General features: G+C 38.0%; 1 protein-coding gene across 3 annotated transcripts; it reads left to right on the forward strand.

The window, feature by feature from the left end:
- Positions 1 to 422: 422 nt before the first annotated feature.
- On the forward strand, positions 423 to 16181 carry rbm44 (RNA binding motif protein 44). Of its 3 annotated transcripts, XM_059343357.1 has the most exons (19): positions 423 to 704; positions 886 to 1027; positions 1241 to 1268; positions 1873 to 1979; positions 3207 to 3281; positions 3711 to 3889; positions 3958 to 4169; positions 7128 to 7650; positions 7893 to 7948; positions 8034 to 8183; positions 8902 to 9067; positions 10125 to 10159; positions 10266 to 10341; positions 11941 to 12037; positions 12126 to 12239; positions 13120 to 13193; positions 14036 to 14109; positions 14370 to 14562; positions 15532 to 16181. In XM_059343357.1, exons 1-19 carry the CDS (start codon positions 690 to 692, stop codon positions 15826 to 15828), a joined length of 2613 nt encoding a protein of 870 aa, XP_059199340.1. In that variant the 5' UTR covers positions 423 to 689; the 3' UTR covers positions 15829 to 16181. The 3 variants fall into 3 exon arrangements, with proteins under 3 accessions (XP_059199340.1, XP_059199338.1, XP_059199339.1); XM_059343355.1 differs by having other exon boundaries at positions 423 to 1027; XM_059343356.1 differs by having other exon boundaries at positions 423 to 1027; positions 12129 to 12239.
- The last annotated feature ends 189 nt before the right edge of the window (positions 16182 to 16370 follow it).

Genomic DNA, 16370 nt, shown 5'->3' on the forward strand with positions numbered 1-16370 from the left:
GGATTGCATTTCAATGTTTTGCTCGGAAGTAATCTCTAATATTGTTATATTCGTTAGTTGCCGTTCACGTAGAGTAATCTAGTTAATTCGAAAAAAGTTGGAGAATATGAGGTAGGATCCTATTAAAGAGTATTTTTTTTACACAAATTACTTGACCTAGTTTGGTATCCTTTTTAATAAGATAATTATGGAGCTCTCCATAATTTATATCTATATGTTAAGAGTTTCATCTCTAAGCTTTTGAGATATCTCTTTCTCCTGACTGGACACTTAACTATACATAAAAATACAAAATAATGTACTTAAAATACAATGCAGAATAATGTTGGAACTACTTTTACTGAGAAAATAGTCCCTCCCCATTAGTTGATAATCCAGATTACCTGCCTGAGACAGTTTCTTACTATTACTGCTGCTTTTTTAGGTGTCATTTTACATTTTTGTCATTTTTGTTATAATAGCGGATCCTTTTTTGGGACTACACCCAAGCTTGGACATTTAATGGCTGGATATAATTTGACAGAAGTGAGAAAACGTGTGTTAGTTTGTGCGGACAGGCCTTTTTAAAGACGCCAATTAATGCGCAGATTAGCCCGGTGAAGCTAACGGGAGCTAACGGCACCACCTCCGAACGGTAACGACAACTGAACCGAACTGAAACCTGTTATTTGGTTTGAAAATACGCTAAAATGGCAAAACAACAGGTAACAAGCGTTTAAACGCGTTATTATTATTTTTTTGAGTCGTCGGCGTTGTTTTTTTATGTGTATGTATGTTTAGCTAGCTAACGTTAGCAAACCGTAACGACCCAGTTTAAGAATGACGTCAGATTTAGCCGCTACAGACGTCACACCGTTCAGGGAAATCACCCCGTGTTTTTTTCAGACTCTATGGCCAGTCTACCCCATCTCTTTACCCTACGGGGTGGCGGTCTCCAGGCCGCCCTACGCGGGGAGTGAGTATGCTGGCGTGGTGGTGCCTTCGTGGGTCACACCCAGGTTTTACGACCGAGTGTTAGAAGAGCAAAGTAAGTCCCCGAAGAGCCGAAATCAGGGGGAAATCTGTATTTGTGTCTAAACATCCCTACAAAGTGACTGGATTTAGACTTGATGCTGCTTCAGTGGACTTTTAAGTGTAAAAAAATGTTTGTGGGGGCTGTGTACTGGATTAAAGTCATTAAATCATTCATTAATCTACACAAGCTGGAGCATTAATCTAACTTTTGTTTTTTCTTCAACAGAAGAGAAGCGGATCTTTTTTCTGGACATGTAAGCAGCCCTGTATATCCTCATTCACTCTCTGTTAAAATACACTCATGGAAAAAATGATTAGACCACCCTTGTTTTCTCCACTTTCTTGTTCATTTTAATGGCTGGTACAAGGAAAGGTACATTTGTTTGGACACATATAATAGTAACAACAAAAAGATCTGATAAGAGTTTGATTGAAGAGCTGATATCTAGACTTTTCCCCTGGTTTTCTTGATAATAACCAAAATCATATCTTATCATATTCATATAGATATCAGCTGTTGAATTAAACTCTTATCAGCTATTTTTGTTATCATTATATTTGTCCAAACAAATGTATTCAAATAGCCCCAACCAAGTATTGAGTCATATAGATGGACATACTTTTCAGAGGCTTTTTTAGTTCTTCATTAACTGTAAGTCATAATGATTATAATTAGAAGAAATTAAATAAAGACATGAAATGTTTCATTATGTGTGTAATGGATCTATATAATGTGTTATTTCCATTTTTTAAATTGAATTACTGACATAAATTAACTTTTCTATGATATTCTAATTTCTTGAGATGCACCTGTGCATTAAACACTGAATAATTAAGAACTATTCTGTGTTTTTGTAGTTCATTATTTGAATTGGTGGATGCCCATAAATACCTGTCCCTGACTGACCCCAAGCTGCTGGGTTGGTACCTGTCTTTGGGTCCAGACGACAGAAAGATCATACAAGGTGTGTGTCAGTGCAATCATGTGTTTATTCTGTTGCTTTCCTCCAAGTTATGTAATTATTCGTCAAATATCTTGATTAACACAAGATTGTTGAAGAAGTTATGCAGGGCTCAACACAAACGTTTAAATATTGTTGAAATAGTTGCAATCAGGCTTCACCTTCTGGTTGCCAAAATTGTAATGGTTGCAGTTTTTTTTCACCTCAGATAGATAGATAGATAGATAGATAGATGTACTTTATTTATTCCAAGCTGGGAAATTACAGTGTAGCAGCAGCATTACACACAGAGACAATAACAACACAATTAAATAAAAAGAACAACCTAGGCATACTTCAAGCAATAAAATATAAAAATACAATAAAATGGAATGTAAAAATCCAACTTAAGTGTCTAAAGAAGGAGTATGTATTAAGGAGTAGAATTCCAGTGCAGAATAAATATGAATATACAGTATACAAATGTTGGTGCTATGAAACAATAAGGTGCAATGAACAGTGCGCATAAAAAACACATAAAGTGCATAACGACGGTATGTAATGAACCAGGCTATTATTTGTTATTGTACAGTGTGATGGCATGTGGAAGGAAAGATTTTTTGTATCTGATGTATTTTAGATACTTTTAAGTTATGTTAGCTTGGGAATAAAAATGTGACTTAAAAGATTTAAAAGCTTCTTTTACAGTAAATATTACAGTGTGCTGCCTTGAACTAGTGAACTTGATGTGTTGTTATTTTCCATCCAGCTGAAAGATGACAAATTTCCATTGTTTATTGTTCAGGCTAATTTAGTTCATTGTCTGTTGATAAATTTCACTTTCAATTATGATGCAATATCGCTACTGCAACAAATATTGATTTATTTATTGCACATTTTGCCGTTTGCTGCCCCTATTTTTTTTTATGTTTAAAGTGATTGTCACTAGGCCAATATTTGGTTGCCAATTTCTTCAAGTGGTTGCCCTGATAAAGCCATCAACCACCGAGTAAAGTAAATGATAAAATCATTGACAAATCAAGTAAAATAGCTGTAACTACACCTCTTGTCCTTTTCTTTCATCTTTGAAATAGAAACTAAAGGTATTTGGCAGTGAGATGATGAAAAGGAAAACGCAGCTATTTAGTAAATTAAATCTTAACTTAATGTCTGTCTGCCAACATCTACCATTTGTGTAATAAATGAAGGAGAATAACATCAGTCAAATGTAATATTTGTCCGTCTTCCTAGATGAAGGAGGGTTCAACCAGTTCCTGCAGAGACACCCAGCCTTAGAACTGTCCCAACATCATGTTTATGTGAAGTGTAAGTCCTGCTAAAAACTGTTCAAATACATTAGATATTAGTAACAACAAGGGCAGCTAGTGGATAAATCATTGTTCTACCTGCATGAATAATCTACTCGTAGAAATCACCAAAAAAACATTTTTCTCAAAAATGTATCTTTGTTTTGGAAACTGCCCCCTAATTACAAGATATTTAATAGACAACCAATGCATTAACCCATTGAAGCCTGGAAAGCGTTTACGTTGTTTTGTAGTATTTGTATAAGCTCTCAAATCCTTTTTTTTTTCCAGAAAAACTTCAGATTTTAGGGGCTTATTTTAAAATCGCCCAGAGGTTTTACAGGAAGTTTTAGGCGTCAATGGGTTAAACATTAAAACCCAACTTTTATAGTTAAAAAGCTTCAACTTACATGTGTTTGTTTTGTTTTCTTGCCCTGTACACATGAAGGCTCTGCCATGTACGCCAGTAACGTGAGCCAGACTTTGACCCGGCTCGGCCGCAGCAACAGCACAGACGGATCCCAAAATCATCCATGTGAGGAAATCTGCCGAACCAAACACCAGGTCCACCTGCAGGCCTGCAGCCGGCCCGGCACACAGGAGCCAGACCACCCCAAAGAACTCACAGTGAGGCTAAAAACTGTTTTTGTTGAAATTCCTTGTGACAAAAAGATTAACGCAGGACTGTTTTGTAGGGTTTGCCACCGTCCGCTCTGAACGGGAGAAGACAGCCAGTGTCCAGCAGCAGCGCAGCAGGTTGCAGAGATCCAGCTGGTCTGGCAAACTTGTCTCTGGAACTGGATCTGGAGAGATACAGACGGGGAGGAGAGCCTGAGCTCAGGAAACAGCGTGCAGCGACACACAGCCACAGTGCTGATGGCACATATTCTGAAGGCAGTCCATCACAGTGAGTACCTAACTTACACCGAAAATCCACCGGGCCGGTCCGTGGCGCGTGGCACCAACACAATTAACCCTCTATGGTACGGTGTTGCCCTCAGGCAACATACCCATTTTTGGCCTGTCAAATTTCTACAATGCATGTTTTTGAGTGATGCGATACTTTAAAAAAGAGGGAAGAGTATAGGGAACCAATAGCAACGCTTTAACTTGTCACAAGACCTCCAGGAGGCCATATTGAAACCCTATTTTGCAGACTTTTCCAAAGGAAACAGCTTTGCCATTTTGCGCCACAAAAAAATCACTCAAAACGTCATTTCCTTCCCTTTTCCATCTGGACAAAAAAATATTCCTATACTGATAGGTGAGCAAATCATCATTTTTGATAGTTTCATACACAACGTTCAAGACATTCATTTCAATGGTACAATGTTTCCTACAGGCAACATTCAGACAAGAAACCGGTTAAAAAAGTTCCTTTCATGATGTTTTTAAATTTAAAATGTTTTGTATTGTACCCTGTTGAAGCTACTGAGTCTTTTACACGTATTTATTAAACAAATTATGTTAAAATCAATTTTAAAAACTTTTTTTTTCACTTTTTTTTTTTTTTTTACACAAACCCCAAAAACTTCCAAAAAAATAATAATTATAACATTTCTTCAGATTATGATTATTTGATGTATTTTAAGACAAAAAAACAACTGGCATCATAACGCTTACCATAGAGGGTTAATACGTGGCCAGTTTTTTTTAGTCAATGTGTCGACCTCCACCGACTCCGCAGTGCTCCGTTTCAGACACGTCTGGACCAGCAGGTGATCGGCCACACGTGAATTACGCGTCTGTTCTATTTTTGACACTCGACGTGAGCAGCACACGTTAAGCTGGACAGAGAGCGAATCGTTCTGACAGGAAGTCAGACAGAAATTGCAGAGCGAATCTGGTCGTTTTTCAAAGTAAAACACCACGAGCAGACTCCAGGCCGTATTCCAGCTAGATCAACATTATGTAGCTTCTAACTGTACTGTCCCCTTTGTGCATTTATTAGTGTCGTACATTGTATTGTCATACATTGACATTTTACCCAGTTTTAAGCCACTTTTTTACGATACACTCCAGCAGAAAATGCTGCTTTGAAAAACTAGGTGTGTTCACTGTGTGGACAAACTCACTGCTCGCTGTGTGTGTGTGTGTGTGTGTGTGTGTGTGTGTGTGTGTGTGTGTGTGTAAAACTGAATCTTAATCTTCTCATAGAAACGAGCTGAGTAAACATCAGCAGCAGTTCAGTCTGAGACTGCAGGTCTGTTGGTTGGTTGCTGGTCAAGTTAAAGTTTGTCTGTAGAGCACATTTAAAAACAACCTCAGTTGACCAAAGTGCTGTACAGTTATTAAAGTACAATAAAAAACAAACACAAATATAGTAATAGATAAAAACAATGAAAACAAAAAAATAATACTAAAACAATAAAATAGTAATAAAAACTCCATTTAAGGAATAAAAAAATAAAAAAGCTGGGACTGAATGCCAAGGAGAATAAATATGTTTTAATAATGTTTTAATTTGATCACTATTTTAAGCTTATATTTGGTTGTTTTTCCTTATGGAAGTGTTAGTCACACATGATTCATTTAAGGACTGTTGGAAATTTAAAAATCTGGTATGTATTTCAGTTTTTTACAATTTCTGGCAATGCCTTTCAACCCAGGTTGTTGGGTTCAGATGGTAAATTTAGGGGTTTATCTCAACAAAGTTGGTTGTTTGTAAAGTGATTGTATATTTTAAATGAAGCTTTTAATGATTCTGTGTTTTATCTTGGTGTGTAATATGAATTCTTATTTACATGGTTTGTTTTTTTTCCCACAATATTTTTATTGAATTTTACACATTCATAGACAGCAGTGGAACATGATCACCAAGTTACATTTCTCATAAAAAAAAAAGATACATCACATTTCACATATTCCACATAACACAAGTAAATTGACAAACAAAACCAGACAAAACAAAACAAAAGAGAGAAAAACAACAACCAAACAAACAAAAAAACAACAACAACAAAAAACAAACAAACTCAGCAACAACTCAGCACCTCACAACCGAGTCCAGGTGAATGCGCACCCTGATTTGCAAGAAAGTTCAATAAGGGTCTCCACACTTTTTCAAATTCCTCCGCCTTTCCTCTGGTTATATAAGTCAGTCTTTCCAGTACCACAGAGGACACCATCTCCTTCACCCACACGTTTATTGAAGGTATATCCATTTTTTTCCAAGATAGAGCTATCATTCTCCTGGCCTGCAGGAGTCCAAAGTCAATCAAAGTGTGAAATAACTGAAAACATGTCTTGTATTTTAGATTCCTCAAAGTAACCACCCTTTGCTTACTAGAATATAAGACATGTTTTTAGTGATTTCACACTTTTTTGTTAAGTACATAATTCCACATGTGTTCATTCATAGTTTTGATGAATCACAATGTCAATAGTCATGAAAATAAAGGAAACGCATTGAATGAGAAGGCGTGTCCAAACTTTTGGCCTGTACTGTATATCCCCTCGAACTTACATTCATTCACACAGACAGAAAATGAGTAAATAAAATGGACAGCAACAAACATCAAACTGATGGAAAATAAGTACAATCAAGGTTATTATAGTTAACGAAATAACGGAAACTGAGATAAAAATCAAGAGTTTTTAAAAACAATATCTTGTTGAAACTGTATTGTGTGGTTACAAAACTAACTAAAATTAAAGTGAAAATGTCTTTCAAAGCAATGAACAAAATAAATTTGAAGAATAACAATTAGCCTTACATACAAACAATAACTTATAAGAGAAATTGTTTTTTTTTTTTTTTAGAGCTATCATTCTCCTGGCCTGCAGGAGTCCAAAGTCAATCAAAGTTGACTGTTCAGAGCTGACTCCACCTTATTTACATGGTTAACATTGTTTGCTGTTCCAGGTCAGAATGGGAATCTATTGAGAAAGACTTGTCTCCAGATTACTTCAGCTTCGACGGAGACAAAGAGTACAGCGACCGCAGCATCGTCCAGACTGCCGCGTCACAGCAGGTCGCCTCTCTTCTGGAGGAAAAGCCCACAAAGGAAGGGTGTCAGGACCCCACGGTCAGCTCTGTGGACGAGGACGGAGATCACTTCCACAGCATCATGGAGGACGATGACGGCATCCTCGTCTGTCTGACCAGTGATGATGTGAAAACGTGTCACTCAGGAGTTTCCTCACATCCAGTCACCTCTGACCCTGGAGCTCCAGCAGCCGGCAGCGAGACCTTAAAGTGCGTGATGAAGAGGAGCACGGCAGAAAGGTCCACCTCTCCTATCAGAGCCGTTACTGGCTGTGAGGTCGGGGTCGGCACTGAGCCGCCACCGCTCCTGTCAGCAGTCACACAAACTGAAGATCCTCCAACAGCCGACAAGCACGTCATCACTGAGGTCCACATGGCAGACCTGGACTATCTCACTGTGGTAGGCCTCAATCAAGGTTTTTTTGTTTTGTTTTTTCAACAATATTTTTTATTGAAGTTTCAAGTGCATATCAAACTTTATGTCGAATGTACAAACATTTTCATTTATATCCCCTCGAACATACATTCATTCACACAGACAGAAAATGAGTAAATAAAATGGACGATTCTTGGTCTGAATCCAAGAGCAGTTATTATAATGGCTCCAGCAAAGAGTTTACATAACCTCTTTTAATATTTCAGGAATTCATGAAACTCAAGCTGGCTCAAGAACAGCTGAGAGAGCAGAAAGAGAAAAGGTAATGTACCAGATAAATGCACGTCTTCCTTATTTTCTGCCCCCCACAGCAGCACTAATGTTTAATAATTCTCTATTTATTCCAGGTTGGGTTGTAAACTGAGGAAGGAGTGTGAGTGTTTGCAGCGTGCTCAGCAGGCAGAGCTGAGCCTGCTAGCCCTGCAGTACAGCATGTGCAGACAGCACTGCTGGAAGCTCTACTGCACGTCTGCTGAGGGAGGACAGCTCCACCACATGTAAGGAGACACTGTTTCATATTATTAATTAGGGGTGTGCCATATCGTATCGTTCAAGATAATATCGGTATATTTTTTTTATGGTTAAAAAAAAAGCATATCATGATATTGGCAACGTTCCTACTTCTTGATGTAGTGGTTAAAGTTGTTTTAATCACAAAAAGCTACTTACTCCCTGTAGCTAAACACATGCAGCTTTCAAAATAAGAGCACAGTGTGTTAAGAGAATCCACCACAGAATTTACAAGAAGACTGTCAAAATAAGATGCCTTAAATAGAACATACAATAACCTTTATTCTCCTTTACAAAATGTCATTAAAATATGCCCCCGGAACCCCTAAATGGTTATTTTTATTATTTGCTCATACTCAAGAGTCAAGAGTACATTTTTTTGTATTTGGCAACTGTTGAGATTTGCACTTCAAACTACATTTTAGATTTTTAATTATTTATACAGACTACAAAAAAAACATATTTTCTATCTTTTTAAGTATTTCCTAATATCGTCAAGAATATCGTTATCACAAAAATAGCCTGAAATATCGTGATATTCTTTTAAGGCTATATCGCCCAGCCCTATTATTGATATCAATACTGATGAGATATTACCTGTCATTAACCCTTCACCTGGTTTAAAAGTCTCAGCAGAAGAGCAAACTCATCCAGATGGATTCAGGCCGACCAGTATTGACTTTTATTATTGCCCTCTCTCTGCAGGATAAAGAACCCTCCTGCAAACATCGTAAGACTTCTGCAGAAACTGGACGATGACTTTAATCAGATGAGGGATCAGATTGTGGCCGGCGTCCCGCTGGAGCGACTCAAACCTCTGAGTGTTGACTATGAGGAGAGAACCACAGGAGAACGCTACATCCCTGCACAGGTGACACAATTCAAAATCAAAATGACTTTGAGAGCGTCTGTGTTTAGGGACCAGTCCAACTTATTATCCAGGTATACACCTAGATACTTAGAACTTGGCACCACCTCCATGTCCACCCCACAGGTATTCACTGGGAATAGGATCTGCTGCTCCGGTGTATGAGCTTAAACCGGTTAGATTTTATGCAAACCAGCTGAATCAACAATTGTCTTTATGAAACATTCTGGCAAATTAAAAAGCAGAATAAATCATCATCCTGTGTTGACAGCGTCATAGCGCTAAACTAGACATTACTTGGCTGCCGAGGTATATTGATGGCAACAAAAGTATATCTGGTGGCCTTTATTTATTTATTATCCACAAATCGTTGTTTCACACATGCTCTGCAGAGAAACAGAAGAGAGACAGAAAGAGACGTTCTCTGGTGAAAAAGTAACTTTAGAGGAACTTTGGAGGAAGGCAGATGTTGTTTTTGTTTACTCGTGGGTTTACAGTCATGGAAAAAAATGAGGGAAAAAAAAAATATTAAACCACCCTTGTTTTCTTTAATGTCTTCATTTAATGCCTGGTACAACTAAAGGTACATTTGTTTGGACAAATATAATAATAGCAACAAAAATGGCTCATAATAGTCTAATGTAAGAGCTGATATCGAGACGTTTTCCATGGTTTTCTTGATAATGATTTTGGTTATGATCAAGAAAACCATGGTCAAAAAGGAGCCCAGGCCTACAGGAGGGTTAGACGTGTTGTTTTTTTCCCCACACATAAAGTAAACAAACATTTGTACAGTCAGCCTTGTAATTTGTTGTTTTCTTGATAATAACCAAAATCCTTATCAATATAACCATGTTAAATGTCTAGATATCAGCTCTTAAATTAAACTGTTATCAGCTATTTTTGCTGTTATCATATTTGTCCAAACAAATGTACCTTTAGTTGTATCAGGCATTAAAATGAACACGAAATTTATGGAAAAAAGTGGTCTAATTTTTTCCATGACTGTATTTTACAGCTGTTAAAGTAATGGTCTTATTCTTCTATTGTCTCTGTTTAGATCGTTGGTGGCGTGCTGGGAAATGTTCCATCTTGGTATGTTAGCACAGACCTGCATGTGTGTCTGAAGTCATTCAGTTTTAATGATTTACCAGACGAGACCCTCTAAACACTGCAGTGTTTTGTGTTCTGACCCGAGCAGCGTCCAGGAGACACAGAAACAACCATCAGGAGGAGAAAATGGAAATCCTGATGATGAAAGCACAAGTGACAGCGAGGTATCCCGACACACTGAGACTCAAAGCTGATCCTCCAGCAGCTTTTCTTGCTTTATTTAATTATATATATATATATATATATATATATATATATATATATATATATATATATATATATATATATATATATATATATATATATATATATATATAACCTTTTTTTTTTTTTTTAAACTTTCTTTTATTGGTTCTATGTATAGTATATAAGTATAGTCAGAGAGAGAAAGATATAAAGTGGGAAAATAGAGAGGAACAGTACCTGTTGGGGGGCACTCCACATTATATATTTAACTTTTACTAGTGCATAAGAAGTATGTATTCGTATTGCGGTGCGAATTGCCATTTGGCCAAACAAATCCATGCAGCGATGGTGTTGGCTAATGCCTCTTGCTTGTGTAACCTTAAATAACACAGAAATGCTATCTTTCCGTCCGTATTATGCTTGGCTGTCAGTTAATAAAGTTTTGTTTTTATTGTTTTCAATGGATCAAACCGATGCGAAAGAAAGGGCTTAAATCTCCGCTTAGCATGCTAATGGTGAGATAGCACGTCACGCAGTATGCTGCACTAGAAGTACATTATGTAAGTATCTCAACTCAACTTTATTTTTAAAGCACTTTAAAAAACCACCACAGCCGCAACAAAGTCCTGTACATGAAAAAACAAAACAAGAACAATAAAATAAATAAAATCTTCAAAATATGGATGGAGGATGCACACCTTTGTCCCATGCGCAAGCCACATACAAAATCTTAGGTCAGTGAGATATGCCTTAGACAGACAGACAGACACACACACAGACGCTTCTTGCTTTATAGTTAGATTTATACAGGTAATCTCATTGAGACACGGAGTCTCATTCTCAAGAGAGACCTGATTAACACAGAGCACAGTCCATAAAAGTGTATATTGGGTAATACATGGATGTACATTGAGATATAAAGAGACACAGAAATAGTTATTTTAAGAAAAAGAAACTTAATCATTCAACATGGTTAGACATATATACAGACATAGATATAGGTTATAAGGATATAAGTTTACATGCAGCACAAACAGATGGATGTGAATAAGGGTTATTAGGTGTGTTGTGGGATGTGTAGATTGATAACTATTGTGTTACATATATTGTGGCTATGCAGACCACTACAAAGTCTGCAACTCCATAAAACACTTAATGTTCAATATGTGTAATATATGTATGTGCTGGATGGTGTGGTACCTTATGAAAAGTGATATTCGCTGGAAACTATTAGAAAATGATTGGAAAATCAAACCTGACTAACAGTCAACGAGATATGCCCTAGACACACACACACACACACACACACACACACGCCTCTTGCTTTATAGACAGATGTGGATAAATAAGAGGGCAACAGACCAAGGATGGATGTTTAAATGAAGTTGTACCAGTGCAATAATGAAGGCCAACTGACGAGAGAATAGAGAGAACAATGGTGTGTGAGGGGTTTACAACACGTTACGAATCTCAGAGCTCCATGACAGACGGCATCCATGAGACGAAGAGATTGAATGACTGAATTTTAGTTCTCAACTGTTTGATCAGTTTCAGTGTTTTGCTCATTTCTCTCCCAGCTCAGTCAGAGAAGAGAGAAACCGATCAAGACGGAGGAGAGCCGAGTACGGAGAGCTGCCACTCTGGTCCCCCAGGACAGAGACAAGCAGGAGAAAAGTGGGCACAAGCATCCGTCTGACATTTTAAATAGTTACTCAGGAAGTACTTGATTAAAACACTGAGGCGCCATTTTCTGTTTTGACAGCAGCTGTTTGCAAAGAGCTGAGCACATGTGAGGCGTGGTATGATGCTGAAGAGGAGCTGCAGCCTGCAGCAGCTGAGACGAGAGAGACAGGGAATGCAAAAGATAAAAACAACAGTAAGTGGTCAATGAATGTAAGTAAAGGGTGTTTCTGCAACTACGGTCACTTTTGACTCTCCCAAATTAAAAAAATCAACCTTGATGAATTTCAATTTTAACCATCAGAGTCTGTGATACATATTAACAGGTACACAAAATTGTACATAATCGTTAAGATTTTAATCTGGAGAATGTTTATTTTTTTATGGTTTTCATCACTTTTTCTTACAAAATGTCCTTACCGCAACATTAAAATAACATTCATTTTATACATTTTCCTTTTTGAATTTCTTCAAAATTTTAAAACATTTACATTTATTTTCATCAAGTTTTGTGCATCATTATAGAAACTGATATAAAAAAATAATAGAAATTAGGGGATTGCTGCGGTAATGACATCTTGCGTCACAATGTGAATGGCAAATATTAATAATGTAACATTAAGAATAAGCTACTGTAGAGACAAAACAAGGTATTATTATGTCAAAGATAGTAGAGGTATTGCAGTTAAGACAGTCAAACTGATTTTCATGTGTCTAGTTTTTTATTGCTACATGGCAAACAAGGTACCAGTAGGTGCAGTAGATTCTCAGAAAACCAACAAGACCCAGCATTGGTGATATGCACACTCTTAAGGCTGTGCTATTGGGAAATTAGTTGAAAGGGGGGTGTTCAAAAATATAGAAGTGTGGCATTCAATCAGTGAGGTCATCAATTTAGTGGAAAAACAGGTGTGAATCAGGTGACCTCTATTTAAGAATGAAGCCAGCACTTGTTGAACATGCTCTAAAAACCTGTATTAATCTGGTTAGTCACATCGGACTGCTATTATATTGAACACTACTGTATTTTTAATTCATTTTGGATCACATCCTTCGTGGTGAATATGTTTTAACAGACACAGAATCGGTGAGCGAGGAGGTGAGCAGCTCCGTGCTCTGGGTGTCCAACCTGCCCGGTCATGTCAGGGAGGTGAGTCTGCACATTTCAAACATCATCATCTCACAGTAGAATTTGTTAGCATAAATGCTATTACAGTTGCTATATGTAATATTTTAACCTTGGAGCAGGTTGAGCTCATTTTACGTGCTTTTCATTCTTCATTTGTTAATAGTTTTGGCTGTGTTCATGCATTTGTCATGAATTTTGTCCAGATTGTGTATTTTCATTTGCTCTTGTTATTTCCAGTTCAGCTCCTGCAGTAAGCCTAAAATACACTGTGGACAAACAATAGTTACTCTTCAGGTTGAGCCTTTGAAACACATTTAAAATGCTATTTTTGATCTCACTTGCGTTAAAATATAAAACATGCATTTTATTAAATCTTGGTGTCAATCTGGGCTTTGGCCTTGGAATTGATCATTTTTTACTACTTTCCAGCAGATTGCCTCATTTTGACCATATTCAGCATATAGAGAAAAAACATGTGATTTATACACACAATCCATACACACAAGCATGTTCTGCTTCAAATAAATCTAAACATGGATCATCTAGAATCACATCAGAGATGAGACATGACAAACTCATGACAAAAAAATATTTACACAGCAGCCAGGTCTATAAATATGGTGGCAACATGACACAAAGCTGGCATATAAAGGGTTAAAATATTCAAACATCAATAAGTGTCGATCAATAATTTGGTCAGATGTAGGGGAAAAAATCAGTACAATGAAAGTAGAATATAATAATGTATAATAATCTTTTAAAGAGCAGTAGGAGTGTGCATAAAATGTGAACCAGCCCTGTATGGTGCCATTACAGCCAGCAGAGGGCGCTACAGGCTTTAACATGAACTGTGTCTCTGTCAGAGTGATGTGATGCTGTGGTTTGAGAAATACCAGCCCTCTAAGGTCAGCATCGCCGCTCTAAAGAATGATCTGAGGTGAGAACACACTTCATCAATGAAATGAATTCGTCTGTATGTCAGATTCATGAGTTGGAGTCTTAAATGTTTAATGTTTTAAGGTTTATGTGCCTGTTTTGTCTGAAATTCTTATTCATCTGCATCAGATATGTCAAACTCTTGGTGCAGCTGCTGAAGCACCAGGTTCTAATGTTCTAATGTTAGAGCTGCCGTTTGCTTCCCAAATCGACTCGTTACTGTCAGAGAAACAAACCGCCCGTCTCTGGTTCCGTTCTCAGTGTTGCCATAGTGATAGTAAGTGGAGCCCAATCTGCCGAGGCTGCAGCGAGAGCGCTGAATGGCTGCAGCATGCAGGGCCGTACTTTACATGTGGAGCACATCAACAGAGCCTCTGGTGGGAGCCGGAGCCAGGACCAGGACACCAGCACACCACAGACCTCCAGACCTGAAGCCAGCAGCTCAGAGCGGACGGTGAGAATGTGAGGAGGAAAGAACCAAAACTGCTGGATTAACAGGTTTTACAATAACCTTTAATTAAGATTTAATAATACAGTTATGGAAAAAAATGATTAGATAGATAGATAGATTACTTTATTCATCCCCGAAGGGAAATTCGGTTGTCACCGCAGTCCGGTATTCAAGTACAATAAAATACAATAGAATAAAATACTGAGGTATATATAATAGTAATAATATTAATAACATAGCAAAGTGTCGTGCATAGATTTAGTGCATAGATTTAGACCACCCTTTTTCTTTAATGTCTTGTTCATTTTAATATCTGGTACAACTAAAGGTACATTTGTTTGGACAAATATAACATTACAAAATAACTAAATATGACAACCCTAGTAAGGGCAGCATTTATATAGTAAGAGAGGGAGGGAAAATTAAACTATATCGATATGTCTAATATGGTTTAATACCATATCACATTTAAAAATATGTCGATAAATCTTATATCATTTTATGGCCCAGCCGTAAGCTGTAACCTCAGCTCAGCTGGTAGAGCGGTCGTCTTCCGATCGGAAGGTTTGTGGTTCGATCCCCGACCATGGCAGCCTACATGTTGAAGTATCCTTGAGCAAGATACTGAACCCCAAATGGCTCCTGATGCTGCGTTCATCAGTGTGTAAATGAATTCCCAATGGTGGCAGGTGGCACCAGTGTGCCCTGGTAGCCTCTAACACCAGTATGAATGTGTGTGTGAACGGGTTAATGAGTGTAAAGCGCTTTAAACTGACTAAAACTGAACAATAATGTAAAAATGTATGAAGAAAGTTGACATTTATTTTATCGATAAAGGATGCAGAGGGGCACATACTGAAAAATCTATTTTCAAGCAATTGAAAATGCTATATAATGCTATATAAGTGCACTCCATTTACCATTTACCATGTAACCAGCTGTGACTGATTGGTGTCTCCGTCCTCTCTGCAGCCGGTCCCTCAGCCTCCTCTGGGCTCCGGCACCAGGAGCACCAGGAGCAGGAAGGTGGTGAGTATCTCCCCCACGGCGAAGGGAACCTGCGTGCCGCAGCACTACGGCACCATGGGCAGCTTCGACACGCTGATGGCCGAGCTGACGCAGCGCCACCCGGAGGCCGGGAGGCAGAGGATCGTGGACGCTCTGATCCAGCTGAAGGCTGAACACCAGGGCGTCCTCAGCGGCCTGCCCCTCAGGACCATCAGGGACATGGCCTCCCAGCTCCTGACCCGCCCACAGGACGCCACCTAGACACAGACATGAGGAGATATGAGGGCTTTATGTTGGTTTGTTACCAGTGATTTGTTTGAATATCACAACTCAAGATTTTCTTTCGTAGATCAATGAATCTGAAAGAAATGAGAAAAAGATGTTACAGTCTATGATAGTTTTTGTGTCCCAAGTAGCATCTGATTTTATTTTTTATATTCAGAAGTTTATACATTTGAAGTTAAAGGCCGTTGATGCCACTGATTCTGTAGTTATATTAGTTTTTAATGGTTTATAAAGGTTTCTAACATGCTGTTTCAGGTTGTTTACAGTTCTATACGCAGCAGCTTTGTTTGTGTTTTATGTCAAGTTTCATTAAAGAGGAGACATTTAAATATTCTTCTTCCTTCAGCTTTGTTGTGCTCAAACATAGACGGTATAAATAATGGACGTAGTCACCGTGAGGTCACCTGCTGATTTGTGGCCTGTTTTAGGCATCGAGTTCAGCGTTACACTCGTCGCCATTTTGTTTCCGATACAGGAAGCAGACCATATTTGGACTGTGGAGGAGGAGAGGGATCTGA

Source organism: Centropristis striata, chromosome 10, assembly GCF_030273125.1.
Source record: "Centropristis striata isolate RG_2023a ecotype Rhode Island chromosome 10, C.striata_1.0, whole genome shotgun sequence".
Taxonomy (NCBI): domain Eukaryota; kingdom Metazoa; phylum Chordata; class Actinopteri; order Perciformes; family Serranidae; genus Centropristis; species Centropristis striata.